Source organism: Vanessa tameamea, chromosome 25 (genome assembly GCF_037043105.1).
Source record: "Vanessa tameamea isolate UH-Manoa-2023 chromosome 25, ilVanTame1 primary haplotype, whole genome shotgun sequence".
Lineage (NCBI taxonomy): Eukaryota > Metazoa > Arthropoda > Insecta > Lepidoptera > Nymphalidae > Vanessa > Vanessa tameamea.
Genome location: NC_087333.1, coordinates 3,133,193 through 3,160,518, shown reverse-complemented (window position 1 = coordinate 3,160,518; position 27,326 = coordinate 3,133,193). Strand labels below are relative to the sequence as shown.

Sequence of the window (27,326 nt, the reverse complement as noted above, 5' to 3'; positions counted from 1 at the left end):
CAATTATGTTTCATCGCGTGCGGTAAACGAGAAAATTCAAAGAAAACGTCGTGGATTGATCATACACGAGATATTTATTTATCTGGCGAATAAAGTTTTATGGATGTCGGTTTGTTCGATTACCTGTTTAGTGATTTTGATTTGACTCATTCAAAGTTAAACAGGGAGATTATTCATAACTTCTTCTTCTTCTTCTGCCTAGCATTTATTAATCTCAGCTATTACCAGGGTCGGCCTTCTGACCGAGCCTACTCTATTTTGCACGGTTCTTAGCGTCATCCTGTGTAAGTCCATTGACTCTCCTGTCCTGCTTCTCGACAACAAGCCATCGATCATGTTCAATGTTTTTCAAAAAAAAATATTACGAATGCGCTTTGTAGTTTCCCTTGGTTTCAAATAAGCCGCAGGTTACCGTTTGACTAGTAATTTGATGTCATTGTTGTTAGGAGGTTTTGAGTTTTTCTTCAATGTGTATTAGAGCATATGTCATATGTCCATGAGGCGATATGGTGGTTTTATTGAATACGCCCTAAACATTCTCATTAGAAGAGTTCTTAGACCAGGGGCATTAACGACTATTTACGTTTTTGCATCATCCAAAATCACCTTTAATTGGAAACTTGTTTTTGAATGTGTTATATTTGTATAGTATTAAAAAATAATAATACATTAATCATTGTATTTCTGTTAGGAAATATTGAAGTATAATGTCAAGCCTTAACGTGTAGTTATCGTTTATCAAATATGCCGTGACTAGAGAGATTGAATAAAGAATGAATTTCCTAATGTAAGTTTTGCGTTCACATACTATTGTAAAGATCATTACATGTTTGCCGTTATATACTATTGATTATCTTATTCGTCGTATAATTTTGTAATAGCTTTAGATTTTTTTTTTTTTAATAATTTAAGGAATTAAAATAAGTAATGAAATATAAATATATGGTTAAGTTATTTAGAATCGTGTTTTTAGTAACGAAATCTACCCTACTAAAGAAAATTTTAAGTAAAATCCCATCAAGTCTTCCGGCCCTGATCTATTTTATTTTTAGTATAGGTAATAGGTATTATTAAAAGTGATGAACGAATTTAAATTCAAAGTTTTTGTTATATGTAAAATATTTTCTTTACTACCAGTTCGGAAAATGAAATACTCAGACATATACATGTCGTAAAAAAACCAGTGAATGAAACTCAACGATTTATTTGGCAATTTTTTAAATGTTTATATATTACAATATAAGAAATAAAAAGCCAAGAGGCGATCGTTTATTACCCAATGTGTGTTAACTCTAATGAAAAAGGTACACATTCAATAAAAAAGGTAATTTTGAATCGGTAAACAATTGCCAAAAGATCGAATCGAGGAATCGAGATTACATATTAATTATTTTTGTTTGCCTTATTTTTTTTATTTGTAAACGGCTCTCCTCATTTTTAGGCGCAATGATAAGTTTTCTTCGCTATTTTTCTCAGCTGTGATCGTTTCAGATTCTCGATGACGGTTATGCTTGACAAAATCCTTCTATGTACCTGTCTTTAAGTTTTGGTTAGCTTCATTTCATCGTGTAACATGTCCAAATCGTCGTATTTTTCTCTGAATAATCTTGTGAAAATAGGGAGTGACTTGAAGGAGCAATGAATTTTATCTTTGCAAACTTTGTCAAGCTTCATTAGGCCAGCTACCCATTACAGAATTATCATTTTTCATGTTTTTGCAATTTATGTTCGTGAGTTTCTTTGTTATTTCAAGACATAATATAAGTTTCTTAATAATTTTTTTTTTTGTAATAAATATTTAGACGTACTCTTTATTTACTCCTAATAAATAACCTAATACGCACTTAAAACCAAACATCCACGCCTTAAGTTATTTTTATATTAGTTTCATTAATGTATTTTTTAATTTTTATTAAATACCTATTACATTTATTCTATTTATAAAGTATGTTCATAGCAAGAAAGTATAGTAGATACATTTTGGCTTTAATCTTCTGAATTTTGTAGCATAATACGAGGAGTTTACTTTGCAAAATTAAATTGGCTCGCTATCCATGTAATGGCTGAAGCGTATAAGTTCACATCGTCCATATAATAAACGAAATATAAAACTTATATTGTCCTTCGAAAATGCAGATAGAAAGACAAGGTTTTTCCACGGACAAAGATAGGAAAATCAAATAGTAGTATTAATTGGTCTATCAAGCGTCGAATGATTAAAATGTGTTTAAAATTTTAATTATTTACAACTTTGTCTTACAAAATATTTTCTTAATTAATATAATTTCAATTTATCTTGTTAATTTTGTAAAATATATTGAATATAATAGAATTTATGAAAACCATCTAGGTTTTCATGAATTCTACGAATTCTTGGGACAACCGTCAATTTAAGACCAACAGTAATGATTTATTTTTATTTTTATAGTATAGTATAGTCAATATAGGCCACCTGATTATAAGTGGACCACATCGCCCATAGACATTGGCGATGGATGAAATATTAACCAATCCTTACATCGCCAATGCGAAATCAACCTGTAAGAGATAGTCGGCTTTGGAAAAGACAAACAGATTATAAATACTGATAGACGATTTTTTAATTTTGTTATGATTCCTAAAATTTGATGTATATATATTTTTTAATTAGTTATCAATTTATAATTGGAACACGTCAGGATCTGAAATAAGGCATCCAGGAAAATTCTCAGGAAATTGTTTTTAGTTTATTTTTATTTATTTTAACATAAACGTTTTCATTGTGACAGTTTGTATCAAAAAAATATCTTGTCAACATTCGTTAAGTCCTGAATAAACGATTTCTTATTATTATTCATGGCAATATTATGTCAGTATTGCCATTTTAAATAAAATTTATATGATCTTTACCTTTGCTGGATCATCAGTATCCAATGCAGCTCCATACCAAGGGTACTTCTGCTCGTGGACCAAAGTATCATTGAAGGTGGCATACAGAACCATGTGGCCATCAGCTGACATCCATAACGCTGACCTTGAGTTGAGAATTTCGACTGTAAAAAGTAAATAGTATATACTATCTCATTAAGAAATTAGGCAAGGGATAGGCTAATGATAATTGGTTTGTAAGCGTCCAGCGACTAGATTAGATGGATTAAAATTAAATTTGCTAGCATAAATTAAGCATTTAAACAAGATAATCTTGTAAAATTAAAGTAACAGTCTGAAAACGAGAATGTTTTATCGTAGTAGTTAATAACTCAATACATACATATATTTATATGAAAACACCTAATCCTAGATACATCTTTTCCTCTGTCCTGGTTGGCGTTTAGAGCTTATTTTACGGTATTACATTGTGTGATGGTAGATATGATATTATGCACTAGGTATATTTCATTCGACAGAATCAGGCACATGAAAACTTAGTGATGCTTACTTGAGCTTGAAACCACAACCTTCGATTAAGATTGGCGAGTTTTAAATGCTCCAATTTAGGTCACTATATGTGTGGTATAATGCAGGACATTGAAATGAAACTTGTATGTGTCGAATAAAATTCCGCCTCATGTGTAATCACCAAATCATGCTGGAGTGGTAGATTTCTAAATCCTATCTTTTTCTCTAAAAGTGTCTATCTCTGACTCTTCTTGAGGACTTCTCCTCACAGCCTGTTACTTTACTTCAAAATGTTTAAATGTACACTATAAATGAAGCTTTAAAAATACTTTTAGTCGTATAACGTACGTATTACATGCTACGTTTTATTAAAACCCCGTTCGGTTTTCCTTTCAAAGTAAATCAATGATCCTGTCTACATATTTAAAGTTCATGGATCGCTTGTTTTAAAATGCGGGAAAAGCGTTTCAAATTAATGGAAAGAGCGCTAGTTTTGCTACCTAGCCTCACCAAATTCTTCGTACAAACGCAAATATATTGGGCTTTGAGTTGAATGGTATTTCAAAATTGAATTTTATTGTTAGACATTTTGAGTCCATTTTCCAATGACGTCGGTATGAACCTTGCCTTTTCAGAGACGTTGATTAATTTTTCATGGCTGTAGAATTGTGAGCCATTACTTCTTTTGTTTGTACTCGGTCAGAAGGGAAGTTATTGAATGAAATTGTAGGAGTATTTACTAGAGAGCCAATCATATTTTTTCTTGAATTTTCGTTTAGTTTATTTTAGTAACGTGTGAGCAGTTAAGCATTCAGCGTAACTAAACACAATCAGTCATATTCGTATATTAAAAATAAAGCAATAACCTTTAATAACGTTTCTCAAAAAGTGAGCTATTTATCACAACAAAATGCTTTATTGTGATAGATAGCTACATTGATTTTTGATTGTATACATATTTCGTACAAGTGTTATAGTAAAGTAAGTAACTTTCCCTTATTTCAATTTAAATGGAACACTTACGAAGAATAGTAGATTCAGTAAAAAGAGTCATTCAAATCACTTTACTATCGACGAAAATGTCGATTAACATAAAAAAGCAAGAATTATCGATATATAGCACAGCAGCTTTATGTTTCTAGACGGCTAAGCAATCTGTTTAATTAAACATTATTGTCCTTCTCTCCTTTTGTCATTGATTTGACATACGGAAGAAGAAGATAGCATTGTTTTACTAAGCACCCCTTAAACAATATTTATATACATTATTAAGTAACTTACTGAGTAATCTTAATTGTATTGTGTGAAATCAGAGAGTTTCGCATCGCTTCTTGTTTGGAACTAATTAATTATATCAATGCGTGTTTTAAGACTTACTTAACAGTATAAAGTGGATTAAATCGACTTGAAAATATCTTTTATGGATGAATTTATTTATTCAATCTCGTAAGCATTCTGAGCCCAAGCAAATATAAATAAATATTAGTTTTAGGGTTGTGTTTAATATTCAAATCAGCTGGTTTATTGGGCTTGATGTCTACTATAAAAGTTAGAACTTGTTTGATTGATTACAAGCAGTAAATGGGCATTAATAAAACAATATTTGGAAATTCTATCAATAAATGATGAAAGTACATTTGTTTTAATCATGAAAAAAATACGTATTTAAGTTGGTATCAGTTTTGACTGATTTAACCTTGAAATCTAAACTAAAATTATAATTAGGTAAATGTTTTTGTTTGTATGTAGGGATTAATCTCTGGTACATTTTCAAACACCACCCATAGACATTGGACTGTACGAAATATTAACTAACCCTTTCTCAAAGCCTTAGCTTGGAAATAAGTATGTATGTACCTTGTGCTTGTAATGGCTCACTTACCCTTCAAACATTGTTGTTTTCCGATTTGATGAATATTAAATACAACGTAGTGTTGTTTGGAGGTAGCATATGTTTGAAGCTCTAGCGACAAAATTTTATATTATATAATACATTTTATATTATTCAATTATTACAAAAGAATAAATAAAAGACAAATATACTTTATTTCGATTTTTATAGTCGAGTTAAGACTATTTATTATATTTACATATAAAATCTTTCGTCTCAGTAAAGTTATGAAAGAATATACACCATGTATAACGTCCATACACACGTAGTCGCGAAGCTGAAGCCCATTCAGTGTATAAATAGATCACGTCTGACGACTGACGTCAAATAAGCGCAGCCATGCACGCATACATGCGTTATGTACCGGGCCAATGATGAACGTACCTACATATAGAGGGTGATTCGATATACTATTTCATGAAAAAAAAGTACTCTTTATTATGTTCTCTTTGTCTTTGTTGACATTGAAATACTATCAATTTAAAGTCTAGGTACATATACTTGGTACAGTTGTTAAATCTTAGTGACGGAACTCGGAAAGTTTCTGTCAATGGTATGTACTCTTCCGGACCTGCCGCTATAATGGCCGTTCAACAAGGTTTGTTTTTTGTCCTTTTTTATTCATAATTTATTTTAGTGATCTCACTTATTTTCGGGACGGTTTGTAACATGGTCACGTTTCCGTAGAAATTTGCCAGACTATCAACTTTCTCTCCGACTTCGTTGATGTAATATATCACCAAAAAAATCATTGATAAACACAGTTTATTTACGTCTATCCTGTAACCATAAATTATCATAATAGCGAGGTACCAATCGGATTAATAATCGCGCGTAAATAAAAACAATATTGTTATGATAATAAAACATAGAAAATAACATAGAATTGAATTTGAAATATCTCGAAACAATTTAACCATTACATTTTAAAACTTAATCTACAAAGAGTTTCAGCTTAAGCTTTAATTTAACAATTCCTTTCCTGCCAAGTGGAAACACTTCGCTAATCAGTGCGCTTAATCTTTTAACGAAACATCTGATAAGAGAAAGCGAATTTTAAAGTTTAAAATACTTGTAATATTATCGCGGAAAACATTTAGCTATCTCAAAACTGTAAGGTTAACCATTTCTTAAATAAATGGAATGTTTTAAATTTCATTATAAATATCAATAAGTTCGTGTTATACCTTAAGAGAGCCGCGATGGATTATTATGTTGACTGTATCTAAATCAATTACAAATTCATATTACTCTACGATTCTACGATGATGGTCGGAAGAAATATTTTATAGGGATAAGCTTTCCTTTGTAACACAATTTTGCTTGTGTTTAATATTCGTAAGCAGTGCCGGATTAGAGAAATATTTTATGTAGGTGAGATACATCTTTCGAGACTCTTTGCTGATGTACCATCACCACATATTTAGTTCCGTTGTTAAGTTTAAAAAAAAGACAATTAAAAAAAAAAAGTTATATTGAAGTGGTATTGCATTTTTTGTTTATAATAATAGTAGGATGGGGATGTCGAGCGGCTGTTAAACAATCAAATTAATATAAGAACTTATAATTAATTAAAAATTATACGCATCTTTTACGGAGAAATCTTAAGCGGAGGCGTGGAGGAGGCATGATGGCATCAGATGGTAATAAATTACCTATATTATATATATTGCGTCCTTTGAGAATTGAGTAGACTCATTTCTTTAAGGTTCTCCAGTCGTAATCTTTCGGAAAAAACGCTTGCAAAAGTTGGTTCCACAGCGTCGTGGGAACACAAACTGATCAAATGACGGCTCTTTATCATAGCAAAATAAATTAGTAAAATACGTGCATAATATTTGAGAAAATATTACGAAAAAATGTGGTGCGTGAGAAAAGATTTTGGCTCAATACTTATTGTATTATAAAATTGATATACATATGTACCTATATTAATTTAATAATATATACATATATATATATATATATATATATATATATATATTATATATTTGTTTAAAAATATAGCAGTTTCGAAATCGGTACGATTAGTTAGTATGTATGTATTATTTAAAAACAATTCAATTTTCCTTATGAATACTATATGTGTCCAAATATATTATAATTTTATGGAAATTTCCTTGAAAAAGGAATTGTGACAGAAATAGCTGCAAACGTACATACGGTAGTGAATGGGGAGTTCCACTATTGCGGAAAAGCCTTTAAGAATAAGTCCACGTAGTCAGTACAAATAATTATATTATCAAAGTGAATTTAATAATACAATAGGGTTGTATAGTATTGATGTTACCACAGTTTGAGTGTAGATACTATAGAGATGAATTGGTATGAACTGACAGTTGATGTATGAATGATGATGCATTGCCGATGTTACTGATTTTTTATGGCATTGATTGCGAACAGTAAGGAGGCTCACTTGATGGAAAGTGGCTACTACAATTCATGGACATCTGCAACATCGGAGTTGCGTCCTTTGAGAATTGAGTAGACTCATTTCTTTAAGGTTCTCCAGTCGTAATCTTTCAATTTGCAACTTGCAAAAGTTGGTTCTACAGAGTCGTGGGAACACAAACTGAGCAAATGACGGCTCTTTATCATAGCAAAATAAATTTGGAAAGAATATTATCTAGATAAACATAAAGTACACAGCCTGTTAATGTCCCTCTACTGGGCTAAGGCTTCCTCTCCTTTGAGGAGAAGGATTGGAGCTTGTTTCATCACGCTGCTCTAATACGGATTAGTGGAATTAAATGGCAGAATTTCATTAAATATATGCAGGTTTCCTCATGATATTTTCCTTCACCGCTGAGTAGGAGATTAATTATAAAGTATCATCAGTAGTGCTTGCCTGGGTTTGAAACTGCAATTATCCGTTAATCACTAGGTCATCTCGGCTCATAAATAAACATACCATTTTAAAATTATTGATAATATTAGAATTAGGTTAATAAAATAAAAAGAACAATAAATGTTGTACTAAATTCGATACTATATTGAAAAGGTTTTTCGTGCCAAACTACGATAAGATATACAAACATTGAGTTCGGGTAAATTCAATATAATTACATTCGACTCACGTACCGCTTGACGGAGGTTCAAAACAGCGCGATTAGGTGCGGCCAGTAGGAGATAGGTTTTTCTGGGATAAATTATTCAATCATGTATTGCAAACGTTCTTATTTTGTATGCTGTCCGCGTTAAATTGATATTATTTTCTTTCGAGCCTTTTATTTCTAATTCGTACTATATTATTCAGGCTTGTCAATTAAAGTAATCCTTTTCTAGTTTCCATGTAGGCACATACGACGTTTTTTTTGGGCAATAGTCAAAACAGCCAATTAGTCTTTGGCTTATGGCTATACACATATTAGTACATGTAAGGCGTTTAAATTAGTTTAAATTAGTTTATTTATCCGTCTAAATTAGTTTTTCCTTCTCGGGTGTGCTGGAATGAATCTGTTCAAGCTATAATGCTTTTAGTACTAGTTCCCTTTGACATTTTTTTTTAAGTCTGATTCGTTAACGAGAGATTTCTTGATAAATATACATGTACGTTTGTTGAATGTCTTTATATATAAATAATTATAACAAGGGCTGGAGTGGTAGTCGTCTGGCGATTTAAAAATATTTTTAAGAGACCTTCTTGGACCGACCGACTCCAAGAGTTGAGCATCATCGGCTATGCGCCCCCAAATGCATGACGCACGAATATTTTGCACTCTCTTTAACCTGGATTAAGATGGACTTGTTGTCAGTAACATATTGAAAGCTTCTCCACGGTTATGCTTATTTTGTCTATACATTGTTTATATCACAGCGAGTGTCCTAATTCACTATAAATACGATATAATTAACGAAAAATTAACAAGCGATTATAAGATAATGTTACTGAAACATGCTGTATAACGCAAGTCGTGCAATAATAACGCTAATATTTATACACATCGTCTCAGGGCGTTCACATTGCGACCGCTATTCTATAACCGTACAATTACACGCATGAGTTGTTACTAATGCATCTTCTATTGTAATTGCATAATAGAATATTAATAAGCTAATTTATTAAATACATTCACGAGTTACAGACTTATACATGGGATATACTATATGTAAAATAAAATATTATTAATTTCTTTGGCAACTGTATCGAGTTATATTACTTTAGAATTTAGTGGTAATACTTTGCTTGTTCGTTTGGCCTTTTGCAAGCGCATCTGGGTATTCACTAGCCACTCATCTGATAGGCTATGGTCAAGCAACAATACTTAGTATGGCTGTGTTTCGATTCCAAGTTTGAGTAAGCCAGTGTCAGTACACTTGTACAAGTAATTTAAAATCTTAGGTTACAACATTGGTGACGCATTGGCGTTGTAAGGAATGGTCAATATGTCTTTTAGAGCCAATGTCTATGACTTACCACCAGATGGTCAATTTACCGAACCATTATACTATTTAAAAACTTTACTTAAGAGGTTTAAAATTTATCAACATTCTTTGACCTAAAATCAGAAGGAGATGACACAAGTAATTATTTTGTTTTTCATGGCGTAGGATCGATCCTGCGAAATTTATATCACTAGGCGGCACGTAAACCATTGCGCTAAAACACCACATTTAGGCTTCTGTTAACGGATTAAATACTTCTTTGATGTTTCTGACTTGAAATGTTTTATGAATGATAGATCTTAGGTCGCAAGTTATTAATATGAATAGACCAAATGAATACCGAAGTATTTATACCACGGTTGCTATGTAAAAATACCCTTCTATATTTGCCCTAGCCAAACACATAACTAACGAAGCAACCAATTCATTTTGTTAGCGTCCTCTCCTGCAGCTACACAATATCGCAAGTCTGTTTACAGATGAAGATAAATCACTGCGGAGTGTCGATAACGAAAGCTTGTTTACTCGTACAATATACGTAACGTGTTACTGTAAATAAGCGTCGCAATACAAACAGCGATGAGTGAGAGTTTGCTACTAAAATTAAAACATTTTAACAATTTCAATATTCGTTAAACAGCGAGATACTTCGTTAGATAGAATACTAAATCGAAACCAAGAGATCGCAGGTACAAATCTAGATAAATAATCATGACGTCATCAATTTTTAGGCATTTTTTTATTCATATCGTGTGGACTCACGTGTTGGGTGAAACTTCGATTCGAGCCACCATAGAACACAATTATAAATTAATGTACACCTACATTTTACTAATGAAGATAAACTATTGATGATAGGGCTTCATTCAAGTCTGTCTGGATTCTACCGCCGAGGAGTAATACTTAGTATTGTTATGTTCCCGTTTGAGCGAGTGAACCAGTGTAACTACAGTCAAGGGACGTAAGAACTTAGTTACCAAGGTTGGTGCCGCATTGGAGATATAAGGAATGATCAAAACTTATAACGGCGCCAATGTCTGTCAGAAATCGGAAGTTTATGCAAAAATATCAAAATTTACTCATTGATAACTACGACTGGATACGCACTAGTGGTCTAGAATTGAAGCCCCTCTTAAACCCACCTGCGATAAATATTACAGGTATTACGGTCGTCTCTCTACAGAAACCCCGATACAGTAGTTTTTAATTAAGACCATTTGCTTATTATTATTATTATTACACGTGAGAGAAGAGGGGGGGGGGGTTGGTCATATAAAGATCTGTGTTGATTTTAATAAGATCTGTTCAGTTGTTCTGGCGTGATTAATTAACAAACATTCATCCACCTAAGCTTAATCGCATTTGTAATATTAGTAAAGGTTGTAGATTACCTTAAAGGCAAACACATAATTTAATTGATTAGACAGATGATAAGCCTTATATTTAAAGTATGATTCATATATAATCCAAGAACAACTACTGAGTTACTTGCCGGTTTTGGTAAGTATAGTCTATGAGTATAATTGGTGCTAGCATCACTTTTTTTGAAGCCTATCACTTGTGTTAGGAGTGGGGATAACAATAGCCCAAGAGGTCAGGATCGATCCTGCGACTTTATACATCGTTAGGCGGCCCGTAAACCATTGCGCTATTAACGCTTAAATTAATATATAAATTTGAAACTGTTATTTATTTATTTGTATTTTAAAGTAGGCAAACTTCTAAATGGGTCACCAGAGGGCCACTATAAACACCCATAAACATTGGAAGTGTAAGAAAGATTAATGCGCCACCACTGTTGGGAACTAATTTGTATGTCCCCTGTGCCGGTAGTTACACTAGTTCACTCACATTTCAAACCGGAACAAAAAGATTCTAAGTATTGCTGCTTGGTGGTAGAATACGTGATTTATGGGTGATATCTACAAAAAAGGATTGCACAAAGCCCTACCAACAAGCAAATGCAAATGCCTTCTTTGAATAAAGTTATGTATAAAGTTTAACATTTTTACTATTTGTAAATTATGATTGTGTTTACTAATTGATTAGATTTTTATATACAAATCAATAAATTTATTACTAATATCGAAGTTACTCACTAAGCAGCAGACGATAGTATTCTAGGATAAGGAATATATTATGTAACAAGTTGTTGTTGAAACTTCTTGTCCATACATTACATTACATTACATTAACGGCCTGTAAATTTCCCACTGCTGTGCTAAGGCCTCCTCTCCCTTTGAGGAGAGGGTTTGGAGCATATTCCACCATGCTGCTCCAATGCGGGTCGGTGGAATACACATGTGGCAGAATTTCGTTGAAATTAGACACATGCAGTTTCCTCACGATGCAATAAACTATACTGTTCTTGGAAGCAATAGAGCATTTATGAATAGTTTAAAGGCTCCACCGTTATTATTTCCGCTAGTAGTTAAAATTTAGTAAAACAATTGCAGCGCAGTCCTTAAAACTGTAAAAGCTTGATTTTACAGTCACTATTACGAGGTCCATTAATCTTAGTATAGCTAATAAAACATTGTTTTTGCGTCATTTCCATTCATGTTCTAAAACCGTTGAACATGTTCTTTGTTGACGTCATTCGCCAGTCTCAAATCAGTATGTCAAAACAAAATTACATTTCCGTTTAACAAATTCGGCTCTGGAAAAGAGTAAAATACATGGAAATGACATAGAACGATATATTACGTGATCAACGATTGTTTTTTCCAAATATTTGTTAAGGTGTTTTGTGTCGTTATTATTGCGACAACTTTTTTTTGTTTTTATTTATTTTATAGACGACTTTCGATGTTACGTAGACATCACTAATGAGGCAAAATTTTAATTTAAATCACTCCATCACAATGAAATGATTGCTGAATTCATTCGTATGGTGATCCTTATACAACACTATTTTGTACTATAATACTGTTTTGTTTTATTTTAAAAATTACCGTCGACTTTAGCTGTCACAACGAATGAGCCCGCAGGCTCAACTCGGCGACTTTTTATTTGATCTTAATCACAGGTAAATTGGATTTCGATAGAAGGTGAATTGTAAATACTATGAAATGAATTTTTGTGGATATTTTCGTTGCAAATTGAATTCTAAAATATCAAGGGAGGTTTTCAGAAATTACGAAAAATTTGTATTATTGTAAGATATTATTATGTTGTTGTTTACACCTTTAAAGACGTATCACTTTGTATGCTACCCAACAGATATTAATTTTAAGTGCTTAGTGATACGTTGATGGTGTAACTTTTCCAATAAATAAATAAATAAATAAATTATATCTTCTTAACTAAAGTAAAGCTATGATGTAGCTAGATATCTGTTCTCATGTACTTTCAATCAAAAAACTGTTTGATTGATTTCTATGAAACTTTTCGTTTATAGTGATCTCTTCTATAGATAACAATAATATATATTTTTAATTTCCCATCACACTTAATTTATATATATATATATGCATTATGCATATGTATAAGTGAATATATGTGATTGTTATTTATTTTAAATATTTTTTAAACGTTTATTAAATAAATGGATAATCCAGTTATAAGTAACATAAATACATAATCTGAAAGAGATTTTCCCTGTTTTTGGAGACGATGGAATAAAATACTGTTGTGTTCCTATTACTAAAATTTATTACAATTAGGATCACATTTCGGTTCTTTTTTTTAGTTATAGGGGGCAAACGAGCAGGAGGCTCATCTGATGGAAAGTGATTACCACCGCCCATGGACATCTGCAACACCAGGGGGGTTGCAGGTGCGTTACCAGCCTTTTAGGAAGGAGTACACTCTTTTTTTGAAAGTTCCCAAGTCGTATCGGTTCAGAAATACCGCCGGCGTAAATTAAAAACGAACACGCCATATCTGGATCGTTCTCTAGTATTATACCTGAGTCTTTGAAGCTACTATTTATTGAATCAAGAAGATATTATAAATTCTAATTTATTTTATTGATAGAAATTTTTCGTTTAAGTTTCGTAGTAAAAGGATTTTTTATTTAGTGGAAATATACCATAAATATCCCACTACTGAGCAAGCCTCCCCTCATTCGAAGGATTTCGTGGTTATTTCTACATGCTGCCTGTGTTACGGAATATATATGTATGTATGTGGCTGAATTTCTTCTGAATTTCATCAATCACAACTATGAAGATTTCCACGTTTTAAATTTAGTATAAACACAAATGACAAGTGATACCCAGACTGTAAATTATATATTTTTATTTCAAATTGAAAATTAAATTTCGAAGAGGCACCATAGTATGTCATTTAAAATATAAAAAAAAGAAATTATACACAGTGTCACAGTAAAAACTCTTAAGTCAAATCAGATAAGCTCCTTGACTAAGATTAATCGTTAAACGTCCTTATACATCGTGATTAAAGTAGCGAATTAAACAGCTGACTGACTGATGATTGATTTAAACTGTTCATATGCTCATTTATCATTATCATATCAATATAATATATCTTTCTTCCCGTATAGTGGACTCGAAAATGGGCCACCTGATGGTAAGTAGAGTAGTGACAACCGTTGGCGCCGTAAGATATTTTAACAATTCCTTACATCGCTGCCCACATTTTTAACAGATATTATGAGATTTGCACGAGTGCCTAGTTGATCTAGTGGCTAGCTAAAAGGGATCAAATCCTAGATCGGTCTATTAAAAAGCTATCAAATATTATATATTAAGGACTATTCAAAAAAAGGTTTGGAAAATTCCAATATTGACACTATCATGCTTCGGAGAATCCGTGAATCATTGATCCTGTGATGGGACGCGTCAACACTTTTCATTAGTGTCGGATTGCCATTCCATCGTATGACGTGGGAAAAAGAACACACGATTTCAAAACTTCGACTACACCACTGAAATCTTAGTAATGTTATTGGTGGGTTATTACTCAACTCAATATAGAGAGTGAGTGACTTGTCCGAGAAGGGAGGCCGCGGAGCGGGAGCCTAAGTATCGGGGACACGCTGAGCCGCTTCAAGCAAACTTGGGAGACGGGGTCGACGCTATACGCATCTTCTCTCCCTGCCGTAAGCGTTGCTGGGACTAGAAAAGTTCTTTGTACTCCGGGAATACTTATAGAAAAAGAGACCTGCATATACGGCTTACCGTTGGGGTGGCATTGTATGCGCAAGCGATCCTGTGACCCCGCTCGAAAAAATGGAGTGTATACCGCTGGTTTTTGGTGAGTATTCCAGAACAGTCGGCGCGATTAAGTTTCACAGAACCTCAGTTCATGTAGGAGAAATATGAGCTTTTTCAGTGAGAAAAGAAGGGGAATATGTAAGCTATACCCATGCAAATGGTTATAATTAAGGTTTTACCCGAACTTACATTTCTCACTTTGATTTTTATTCTTTTCAAACTAAACGGACGCTTTCAAAGGCTTTCTTTGTGTAAAGTAACATGAATGATAGTGGAAGACATGACGACGGCCTCGCTGACGTAATGCCTTTTAAACACAATTTAGGAACATCTTATTCGTCATATACGATAGAAACGAAAAAGGTTTTAAATGTTTCTATGTATGTGTATGATAACAATATTTTACACACACATTAACTAAAACCAAACAGTGCTTCATTCGCTTTACCTAATATTTTTATTAAAAACTCCTTTCTAAATCTAGTAAATTTTTTTTTATTTTTTTTTATTTTTTTATATATAAATCTAGAACATAGAACTAGAACTTAGCTGTAATTGTAACAATATTATATTTTAATACTAGGAAAAGTTTCAGCTAATGTACATTGTACCGATCATTCTACTTTTTGAATAATTTTAAAACTTCTTTATTCTCACAAGAAAACTTTCGGCTCTAAGTGTTTTCTGATCTAGATTTTGCAAGATTAATGATGGTAAGCTTAAATGGATTGTCTAGACCAGCAGACGAAAATCTAATCAAGTACTTATAGTATGTTTCAATTGAGGTTAGGTTTTATTTAGGTCAGTTTTGCCATAGAATTCTAGCTTGAGTACATTCCTAGTATTTATTATATATGTACTTATCGAACAGATTATTTTTCTTGACGATCAATAAGTAAGTGTAATGCTAGCATATTGAAAAAAAAAAGACTTTATCTTTGATACATTAAACATAGCTTTGAACCTTAAGTAACCAGGTAAATTTTATACGTATTAAAATTTTTAAAGTTTATTTCAATATGAATAAGGCATATTACTCAATACAAGAACATATGGTAATTTATTGATTAGGAGGTTTTTCGTTGTGTTGTTAAATCTATACTACAAATACTGTTGTGAATCTAATATAAGATTGTATTACGTTACTAGTTGATATTGCTGTTTTTTGATTTGATTGATTGAATATATATGTTATATTGTTAAAACCATAAGCCGTTTGTTAGTGGCAGAGCTCAGTATAAGCCTGGGTAGGTACAGTTATATATCAGACATTTAACATATAATATATAATAGTTTGTTTTGTATGCAAAACGTTATTAAGCATAATATAGTTAAATTGAGCCGATATGGCCCAGTGGTTAGAACGCGTGCATCTTAACCGATGATTTCGGGTTCAAACCCAGGCAGGTACCACTGAATTTTCATGTGTTTATAATTCATCTCGTGCTCGGCGGTGAAGGAAAACATCGTGAGGAAACCTGCGTGTGTCTAATTTCAACGATATTCTGCCACATGTGTATTCCACCAACCCGCATTGGAGCAGCGTGGTGGAATATGCTCCAAAACTTCCCCTCAATGGGAGAGGAGGCCTTAGCCCAGCAGTGGGAAATGTTCAGGCTGCTAATGTATTGCTTTTGGTACCAGGGACACAAAAATTTATATCAACAACTAAAAACAGTGTAAGGCTTTCGGTGATTTATATTATAAATTATTTATTTTAATTTAATCCGTATACTTCATTAGTAATTAGAGCCGAGATGGCCCAGTGGTTACGACCGTGAATCTTAACCGATAATTGCGGTTTCAAACCAGGGCAAGCACCATTGAGTTTTCAAGGATTTCATTAGTTTATAATTTATATTAAGCTAGGTGGTACAAAAAATCATCACGAGGAAGCCTCATGCATCATGGAATGCACATTCCACAGATCCGCATTAAAACGGCGTGGTGGAATGAGCTCTAAGCCTTCCCCTCATAATTAGCTCAGCATTAACAGGCTGTTTCTTTTTTTTGTTCCAGATCGTTTCATAAAAAATTACATATTAATTAGCATCGTGCTTTCTAGAAGAACGATAAACTTCTTAATAAAACTCACGAAATCAATAACTTGTATTACAGAAATAATAACAATGATATTCTCAAGCTGTGAATGTTAATATAATAATAAAAAAACAGCTTCATGAGCCTCGGTATATAAAGGATCGAATACACTTGTGGACCAGTGAAGCCACATCGATCTCTTCGTTAAATCGTCGAGCTTGGTCGAACAAGTGTGGTCGCGATTTTATAGGTTACCGATCTTCGCTTCGCTGGAAATTTGAGTTGCTAGTAATAATTAATTATTATTAGTTATATAATATTAATAGTATTTAATAGTATTGAGGCTGGTAAAATTGGCTAGACGAGTAGTTAGCGGTATTAATACAAGATTGCGTTGCCTTTTCCGATGAGACCTTTATGGAAATTTTCTTAAAAAAACATGTGAGGTTATAATTTTTTTTTGTACCTTAGATCAGGCAAAGGTAGCTTAACTGTGCAGCCTAGAGTTTCCTTTGTAGACCTACTTTACGTTATTGCGTGTGACAACAGCTAGAAAAGCAAATACATAAATTACAAGCGGTTAAAATTAAGTAAATATTCGACTATTGTAATTTTCATACTGTTTTCAATAAGCGAACGTCTTAGAGAGCCTAAGTTCGTACTGGAGCATTATTCATTAAAAAAGAGAAGTTAAAATACACGAATCTAAATCAACGATTACAACACTGAAATTTCATATACACAATTTGTGTTTGTGATTCATCACGGGCTCAGTTAACATCGGAATCCAGCCGAGCACTTAGAATTTAATAAAATGCCCGTACCGTATAGTTTAAAACGAAAAATACTTCACTAAAAAGTGCAAAATAAATCTATTGTATGATAAGTGGGGCTCTGACCTATATATTATATTTCGTCTGTCTTTATATTTGCATTTGTTTGTTCTTTTGAATTTTTTACAGCAGAATTTTTTTTTATAAAAATTAAACAAAAATATCTTTTGGATTAAATTTCGAGTTCCTTCATACGAAATTCTTTATTGAAACGCTACTCTTTATATTGTAAGTCTATTTAATACTAGCCTCAGTTACTGAAATATTCATAATTGCGTTCATTTGAATTTCGACACTAGATGTATCGAAATAAGTTTCATTTTCCTGGATTCCGTTTATCAAGCAATATGGCCATTATTCACAGCTATTCGGAAAACTCGGGGGTAAATCGGTATCGATGAGGACGAGGGTACACAGCTAAAGAGGGTAGAGATGGAGTACCTCTTGTGGCGATATTGGAAGCTCATTTGAAAATTCTGATTTACGCATGCGTGTATTTCATTATAGGTTTTTTTTAAATAAATATTGGCATTCATTACTTAGAGATTATTTTTTTAGGAATATATTTTTAATATTGCCTTGGAGTTGGAATGGTTAAACATAAATATCTTAACGAAGGAAGTGAGTTCAGATCCAGATAAGACAGTAGTCTTATGTACTTAAATTGTTTTTATATTCCATTGCCAAGTCGTAGACGATTTTAGGTGTAGTAATTGTAGTGAAGGTTGTAATTTTTTTTATTTAATGATTATGAATAATGGAGGATAATCTAAATATCAGTCATATTTAGATTTTGGAATTTCTTCAAAATAAAAAGTATTTTTTTTTTCAAATAACAGCTCATTTATAGCCGATAAAAAAATATCACTAATGGTCAATGCTCCATTACCGGGATTTGGACCCTTTGGAGGAGTAAACTTATACCTAGACGCCGCTCCAACGTAGAAAAAGTTAAGTTAAGGAAAATACAAATGGAAGGTATTTTTCACACCACGATGTTTTCCTTCAGCTCCACACAAGAGATGATTTATAAACCCAAATTAAGAACATGGATAAGTGCTTACACGACTTTGAGTCCGCAATCTTAGATTAAATTTGCGTGTTAATCATTGGGACCACCTTAGCACCGAATTTAAACTTATGTTGAATGTAAATAAAATGAAGAGTTATTGAATATCATAAATTCTAATCTAGTTTGATAGTGTTTCTATTTCCATTGTCTGGGTAGATATATTGTTAAAGATAAATGTCGCTTATAAACTTGTAATTAGAATTATTTAAGTAATTAGAACATAAAACTAAATATTATGAAATTAATTAAGACTAATAAAACCTAAAGATTAGAAGGAAATTCACTCAATATACATCTGTAAATATTATTGTTCTGTGTAAAATTATTATTACCTTCATACAGCCAATCCGGTACTCCATTAAAGATCCTCCCGGGTATGCCCGTGTCTGTGACTCTATATCCGGTAGAAGACCTCGGTGCTGGACGGTAGAAGATGTCGTAGTCTTTTACAGTGATGAGGCCATGGCCCTTAGGGGTCCACATGGCAAGGAGAAGGAGCGGACCTTCGCTGATAACTCCTCCTCCGATGTCATCCGGTAACGGCGTTAGGGGGTAGGATTCCCTAAAGGATAAAAAATTAAATATTAACATAACTTAGAAGCTGAAATTCAAATCAATTTATCTTCAACATCCATTTTATGTGTAATTTTACGATTACGATTTGCCCAAAAAGGCATAATATAATCGCAAAACTATTTCCTTTATTGTTCGCCCATAGATCCTGGCACTGTAAGAAATGTTAACCATTATTTACACCCAACTAAGGTGCTACATCTCTGGTGTAATTATACAGACTGACACACCGAATACAAAAATATTTGGCAGGAACATAAATGTACACATTTATTTTCCATCATATCATATGGTATCCAGACATGTAGGTTGCCTCACGACTGAGAACTAAACATTAGATAATTATAATATACGATCATGTACAATAAGCACACAGTAACTCAATACGTGTTATCGAAGGTTTCAATGAAGTAATTAGGATTTATATTTAAAAGAAATAAAAGTTATTAAGAGAACTAATTTTATTAAAAATGCTAAATACAAATTTGTTGTTTATTCTGCCAGTGTCAAAAGTTCTCAATATTCGGATCTAATCAATATTTAAAAACTATTTATTTTCGATCAACGTGTCCAAACTGTATGTAAATGTAGTCCAGGGCTAACTGGTTTTGTTACGGTTTGTTTAACGAACGTGCTGAAATATCAATATACAACCACATTAGTTTTTATGGTAGCCTGGTACCTGAGATTACAAAGGTACTGAAGACGGTTTTTTAAGTACATAAAAATATATATATAATTTTATATATATATATATATTATACATAAAGACCGATATTTTTTATTACAAAAATATATAAATTTACTTTGTCGTGTAAATTTATTAGTTTAAATTCAATAATTATTAATATCATTAAAAAATATTAATTAATAACGGGTGGAACTTCGAAGCGCAGTTACTTATGTACTAACTATTATATACTAATAATTTTATAAATATAAATATATATCGTAATAACTTTCAATTTAGGTCCACATGTCTATAAAATAGTACAAAAATAAATTGAATGGTAAATCTCACTGACATACATATAATTTTAACATAACATAATTGTATTTTATGCTGCACATCTGGATTGATATTCAGGAATTCCGAAACAAACAGGCTACCTCACGATTCCCTTCAACGCTGAACATGAAATAGATTATAAACGCAAGTGAGGCTTACCTAGATTCTAAACCACGACTTCGAGATCCACTTATCCACACATATCTTATAAACGCGGCCATATTGGAATTATATCGCCGAACAATATTGCTTTTGAGTTCTGTCTAGTATGCAGGGCGAGTATTCCAGTTTAATTACTGACTAATAACGTAATAATTTAGATTACACTTTAACCACGTTGATATGTATATAAATATACGTTGGTTTTGGTAAGTGAACACTTGACTGTTTACAGATGGCCCGATGCTGAATTAAAGTCGGTTCAGTACGAATTGATCAACTTAAATAGCGTTCATAACACCTTATGGTTGCCGTCATCATCATCATCATCATCAGCCTGTATTACTCCACTGCTGGACGTAGGCCTCCCCCAAGGTGCGCCACCGAGTCCGATCTTCGGCCCTTCTCAGCAATGTTCTACCAGCCACCTTCCGTATATCGTCGCTCCACCGTGCCGCAGGGCGTCCTACACTACGCTTGCCGATTCGCGGTCTCCACTCTAGAATCTTCTTGCCCCAACGGCTATCAGTTCTTCTACTTATGGTTGTATACGTTACAAATTATATTCCACTTGGTGGTAGTCAGTCAGATATTCTACCGCCGAACAGCAATACTTAGTATTGTTACGTACCGGTTGGAAGGGTAAGTGAGTCAGTGCATGAGCATAGGGAAATAACATCTTAGCTCCCAAGGTTGGTGACGCATTGGCGTGATGTAAGACATGTTGTTATTTATTACAGCGTCAATGGGCGGTGGCGACCACTTACCATCAAGTGCCCCATTTGCCAGTCCGCCTAGTTAATACATTAAAAAAAATGATATCTTGTCTATCAACTACCAAAACGAAAGTAATTCGAATGTCCTTTAACTAGAATTGATTCAATTTAAAATTTAAACAATCCTTATTTATACGTTTCTTGAGACAATTTTTGTATTCAAAATAGATCTGTACGAACCGATATCTTATTAACTTCATGTGGATCTTGTCTTTATCAAAATTTGATGTTATAAAAAGTGTTGTGTTGAATTCGACAAAAAACAAAATCAATTGTTCCTAATAAAATACGTGTTTTTATAAATTAAATCAATATTATCATCTGTATTTAACACATCTATACATATAATAAAATTGGAGTGTCTGTTTGTAATATTAAAATAGCCCATTTTTATTAAATGCATATGTATGTATATACACGGTACATATACCAAAATAACATTTTTTACAATCTTTGCCTGTCTGTCTGTTTGTTCCGGCTAATCTCTGGAACGGCTGAACCGATTTCGACGGGACTTGCACTGGCAGATAGCGGATGTAATAAGGAGTAACTTGGCTACTTTTATTTTAGAATATATAGAATAAAAATAAAATCACGCTACAATATCCAAATAACTTAAATTCAAACAACACGCACGAAGTCGCGGGCACAGCTAGTGCTTAATAAAATACAAGCTCATAAACATCCATGAATAAAACCTTGGTTGGCAGGTTGCGGACCGGCACTAAATATCTAAACGAGATCGCTATAGGACAATGGCCTGTTCCAAACGGAAGAATACATAGTAAAGATTACAATGTACGATTTCCCTGAATGAATAAATTTATGGACATTGTCATATGAAGGGATTATTTCGATTTCCAAACATCCAAATCTTTTTAGGCATTTATAAGATACATCAGAACTGGCAACCCTGGTAATATTACACCCCTTCTTGGAGCAGTTGTGTAAAAACCTTAGATTAGATATTCCATGAGATTTCCTAGTAGCTTTATCGAATTGTATACTAAAATAGTTCTTGATTTATTATTTTTAAAGCGATACGATTGCAAAATACTTATGTCCGTTTTAATTTTAATCCCAAAGTCCTGATAACAACTTCGCCGACAGAATGCTATAGAATATTCAAGATCTCGACCAATGATATCATATCAATTCAATGTCAAAGTCGTTAATTCATCTTTACTTCTCTGTGATTGGTTTAGGCTGTAGGCTATGGTTATTAGAAATGACTGTAAAGTTACTTCTGGAGCAATATACCTACATATATACTGTAAGTTTGTTGTTATTATGTTTATATTGATATTTTCGCTGACATAAGTCAGTCTCGATATTGAGTTTTTTTAATTAGATTTTTTTAAGTAAAACAACAGCCTGCAATTATCCTCCTGGCGAGCGGAGGCTGCAGTTAATTTTGAGAAGAAGATAAGAAGTAAATTCCATTACGCTACTCCAAAGCAAGTTGACTAATGTTGCAGTTTTACATCTGACAAATGCAGAATTTCATCACGATATTATACTTCAACGCAAAACATAAATTAAGAGTTTAAGAGTTTCGAATCATTATTATGAAGAGGTATTGAATTTTTAATTCTACATATATATATTTTACGCGTGTACGTTATTGAACTCATAAAAGAATAATCGATTTCGATGACTTTTTTTGCGTGTAATTCAGTGGGTCGCTGGAGAGCTTAAATGGACCCAGTTGGTGCTATGATAGGAAAGTAAATAAAATTCTTATTTTACCTGGACGAAGTCGAGACTTGCAGCTAGTATATACCTATATACATACGTATATAGAGTTGAACTTATTGACTCTAATCGTGGACATTTGATCTTTTTTCCTTCATTTAGATCTGTTTGGCTATTCGACTTTATACATTCAAAGGATGAAAAAGTTTGTAATCGAATTCAAACAGTTTATACTCGTTACTCAAAGTTCACGTTATAGCCGTACTAACGATTCAGAAACGTGGAGCAAATGCAGCTCATTTTGACTGCACTGCGTAGTGTTTACATTCATAAATCTTTAATCGAGGCAACTGGGAAATAGCTAGCGTATTTGAAAGCGGATAAATAGGCGCCCTAATTTCGCACCTTTCATTTAAAATTGCAAGTACGAGGTGAAGTTGATTTTACGGCATTTTTAGTTGCTAAGGTTAAGATGTACACTTTTTTTTATATGTTAACTATAAAATTTCGGCATAAGTCGCATGGCATTCAGTCTACACGTCCGATTTAATAGAATCTTATGACTAATAATTCTAATTTATTTTTTTGTATTTTATAATATAGAAATGATTATGCATGCAACCTTCGAAAATTTACCAACCATGATAATTTATTACTTTGTGGTTGTATATTTAATGGTTGAGTTATGTATCACGCAGAAGTGTCCGCATAATAATATAGTAATTACTATATTGCGTATCGGTAGCATTATATTTAATCTATGTATATAATATATATATATATATAAAAGTAGTCCATCACCATCCGACATTTTATATTTGTTTAATATTGCGATCAAAGTTAATAAAATACTAAAACGATCTGCGCCATTTTGAAATAAAAGAGCGGGAAACTCCAGTCGCCATTATTAATATGAGTGAACCAAAACGGTACACATACATAGGTTATAATCATAATTTATTAAATTCTACAATCCTTAAATGTAAACGATTAAATGTTTTTAGATACGATTGATCAAATAAAGTAAGAATTATTTAAGACTTTTATATAAAATACATTAATAAACAATAATAGATTTGATTCGAGTTACATTAGAAGTTAAAACACGTGAATCTTTAATCCGCAAGTCATCAAACCCTGGCTAGCACTACTGAACGTTCTTGTGTGTATTACATATGTTACTGTAAAAGCTCGAACCTACGGTAAATCTTAAGATTTTCCAGTAAAACCTAAGATTTAGCGATTATGAATGGTAAATGTCCATAAAACTTTGGGATTCGAACTTTACCATCATTCACTTGGTAATCTTAGGATTTACATGTTAGGTTCGGTTAGGTTAGAATGGTAAAAGTCCGAAAAAGTCATCCCTTTATAATAAATACTTACATTTACCAACTCAATTCGGTAAATCTTAGGTTTTACTGGAAAATCTTAAGATTTACCTTAGTTCGAGCTTTTACAGTAACATATACATATATTTTTCGTCTTAAAATCTCGTTCTCGTAAGTAAGTTGTATCAAATAGTATCTATGTAACAATGTAAATTATTTCCACTGTAATACGATTCTCTTGTTTGCTTGTTTCATAAATCTTGAAACGCGTGCATGTCGATTCATTTTGTGCTTCTACTGTGCTATTTTCTGAGAAATCGTTTCGTATCTCACGCGTGATGAAAAGCGCTACTGAATTTTCAACGAAGAGTGGGGTCTGTATTTTATTCTATTTTTTATATATTAATCCTAAATTGTAATCTATATTTATATGAAAGCGAAATACAATTGACTGATTAATCACGAAATCTCAAAAACTATAACACAAACTTGAAATTGGCAGGTAGGTTCCTTATATGTAGACATCCTCATAGATTTTACGAAACTTCACCCTTAAGGGGGTAAAACGAGGTTTGGAAGTTTGTTTACACATTTCGCGTGGGTAAAGCCGCAGGATCAGCTAGTTTATAATATAATTACAAAATTATATTATTGCACACACGTTATGGCGGCAAGAAATCTCTTATAGAGATAAGCTTTCTAATGATGTATTTGTATGATTGATTCGCCATACGTCATTTACCTGATTGTGACGAAACTTGGATTGCCTCATATAACAGGAATCTCCTTATATGCATACCGTGAGACATACTATGGGGTGAGTAGTTACGGGGCATATATGCGATTGCTGCAATGAAATTAGTTGAACAACTTATAAACATTTAAAAATTAAGACAATGGTATGTATACGGAGAATTTCTCAGTCGAAAAATCCAACAACTATTACGCCGAATCTAGAACCTCGGAGTTTACAGTTCTATAAAGAAGCCTATACATAAAGAAGGATATTATATATAAAGAATTATATATATTTATAAGGTAAAAGAGGATTTAAGAAATTATTACATTGAAAGACTTCTTGCTTTGAAAAATATAAAGGCTTTCAAGAGGGATACGGAAAATATAAATCAAAGGAAAAAATATGGACCGACGGCGAGGCAGGAAGTGGAAAATTTCTTATTTCATACAAATTTCCGTGGGAATTGCCATAATCATCGCTTAATTTTATTACTCTACAAGTTTATATAGTATGAATTATTATTTTATTACTTGTGCTGTGTGAAATTGAAATCGGTGGTAGGGCTTTGTGCTAGCCCGTCTGGGTAGGTAGGTACCACCCACTCAGCAGATATTCTACCACTAAACAGCAGTGGAGCAGTAGAGGTGAGTGAACCAGGGTAACTACAGGCAAAAGGGACATCTTAGTTCTCAAGGTTGGTGGCGCATTGGCAATGTAAAGAATAAATATTAGACAACATCACATACATTACTCTGATCCCAATGTAAGTAGCTAAAGCACTTGTGTTATGGAAAATCAGAAGTAACGACGGTAGCACAAACACCCAGACCCAAGACAACATAGAAAACTAATGAAATTTTTCTACATCGACTCGGCCGTGAATCGAACCCGGGACCTCGGAGTAGCGTACCCATGAAAAACGGTGTTACCCATGATAACGAAAACTACTCGACCACGGAGGTCGTCTAAAGAATGGTTAATATTTCTTATTGCGCCATTGTCTATGGGCGATGGCGACCACTTAACATCAGGTGGCCCATTTGCTCGTCCGCCTTCCTGTAAAATAAAGAAAAAAAAAAGAAAATTGACGTGGCGAAATGCCGTTGTGGTGTGGTAAACTTGATTAGTGTGTGTACTATTGTAATTTTTGTCATCGTGGTGAGGTAATTTGAATGGAGATCTTAGTGTGTGTGGTGTTCCAGTAAGCCTTATTACATTGCTTAGCAGTTGCTAAGTTTAGTACATATGCAAATTGCCTATGTTTCTATTAAAAGTTTATTAGTGTGTTTTAGACGACTGATGATGATACTAGTATTTCTTCGTGTTTATACATAATTGAAAGAGCATGCGTTCATGTGTAATTTCATGTGTCCGTGAAGGTTTTCTGAAAAGTGTAGTTTTAACAAATATTTTATATTATAATGTGTCATAACTAATAAGATTTAGTTTAATATAAAATTACTTTTATAAAATTTGTGGACTAAAAGAGTTTTGGAAAAAACATAAATTTCAACGAAAAACTAAGTTGGGCCACACGACGTGCCAAGTTTTGATTAAGTTGCGCTGTTGGTGCATGTCCGCACAATGTGTAGTTTGACTTGCTTGCGGGACAAACGTTTAACTTTGTTGAGTTGATATAAAGAAGACAACTTTTAAATAATATACAATATCGGCAAAAATATCGCATTCGAATATTATCATATACATTCAAAAACGATCCAAATATTCGTGTCATGTGTCAAATTATTTTTTGTCTCATTTTCCGTTGAAACACTTGGCCCTTGAAGTAGTGGTGCAAATTGCTTCATTAAAACTGTAACACCTCACCTTATTGCCTCTACTGGTGGGCTGGTTCGTTTTTTGCCCAGAGAATCAGAATTGCGATTCGACGGGGAAATAGTGCTAGCATTCTTGCCACCATTCCACGCGGTCAAGATTTATACAGTAACTATTTTCAATTCATATATTTATCTTAAGAGTAGGATTGAGTCCTATTAATTCTTTTTATATGAAAAAATGTAAAATGATCAATACATAGTAGCTGACTCTGAATACACGTATTTCATTCTTTAACATGAATGATTTTTATGAATAAATTATATTATGTATTCATTCGTTCGTTTCTTCAATAATAAATGCATTAATTCGTTAATATTTAAAATACGCAAAAGCTTTTTCGCAATTCGAGAAAGGAGACTGAGAATTTAATAAGTGACATTTTTAATAAAGTAAAAATGTTAAGTAAAAATGAAATATTTAAAAAT

General features: G+C 32.8%; 1 protein-coding gene across 2 annotated transcripts in view; it reads right to left on the bottom strand.

Moving 5' to 3' along the window:
- LOC113403500 (inactive dipeptidyl peptidase 10) overlaps nucleotides 1-27,326 on the bottom strand; it is a 196,724-nt gene that overhangs the window by 16,000 nt on the left and 153,398 nt on the right. For both annotated transcript variants that reach the window (XM_026644076.2, XM_026644075.2), the window contains exons 6-7: nucleotides 19,113-19,342; nucleotides 2,890-3,032 (exon numbers count right to left, since the gene is read on the bottom strand). In XM_026644076.2, coding sequence (XP_026499861.1) covers nucleotides 2,890-3,032; nucleotides 19,113-19,342 — 373 coding nt within the window. The remainder of the gene's footprint in view (nucleotides 1-2,889; nucleotides 3,033-19,112; nucleotides 19,343-27,326) is intronic.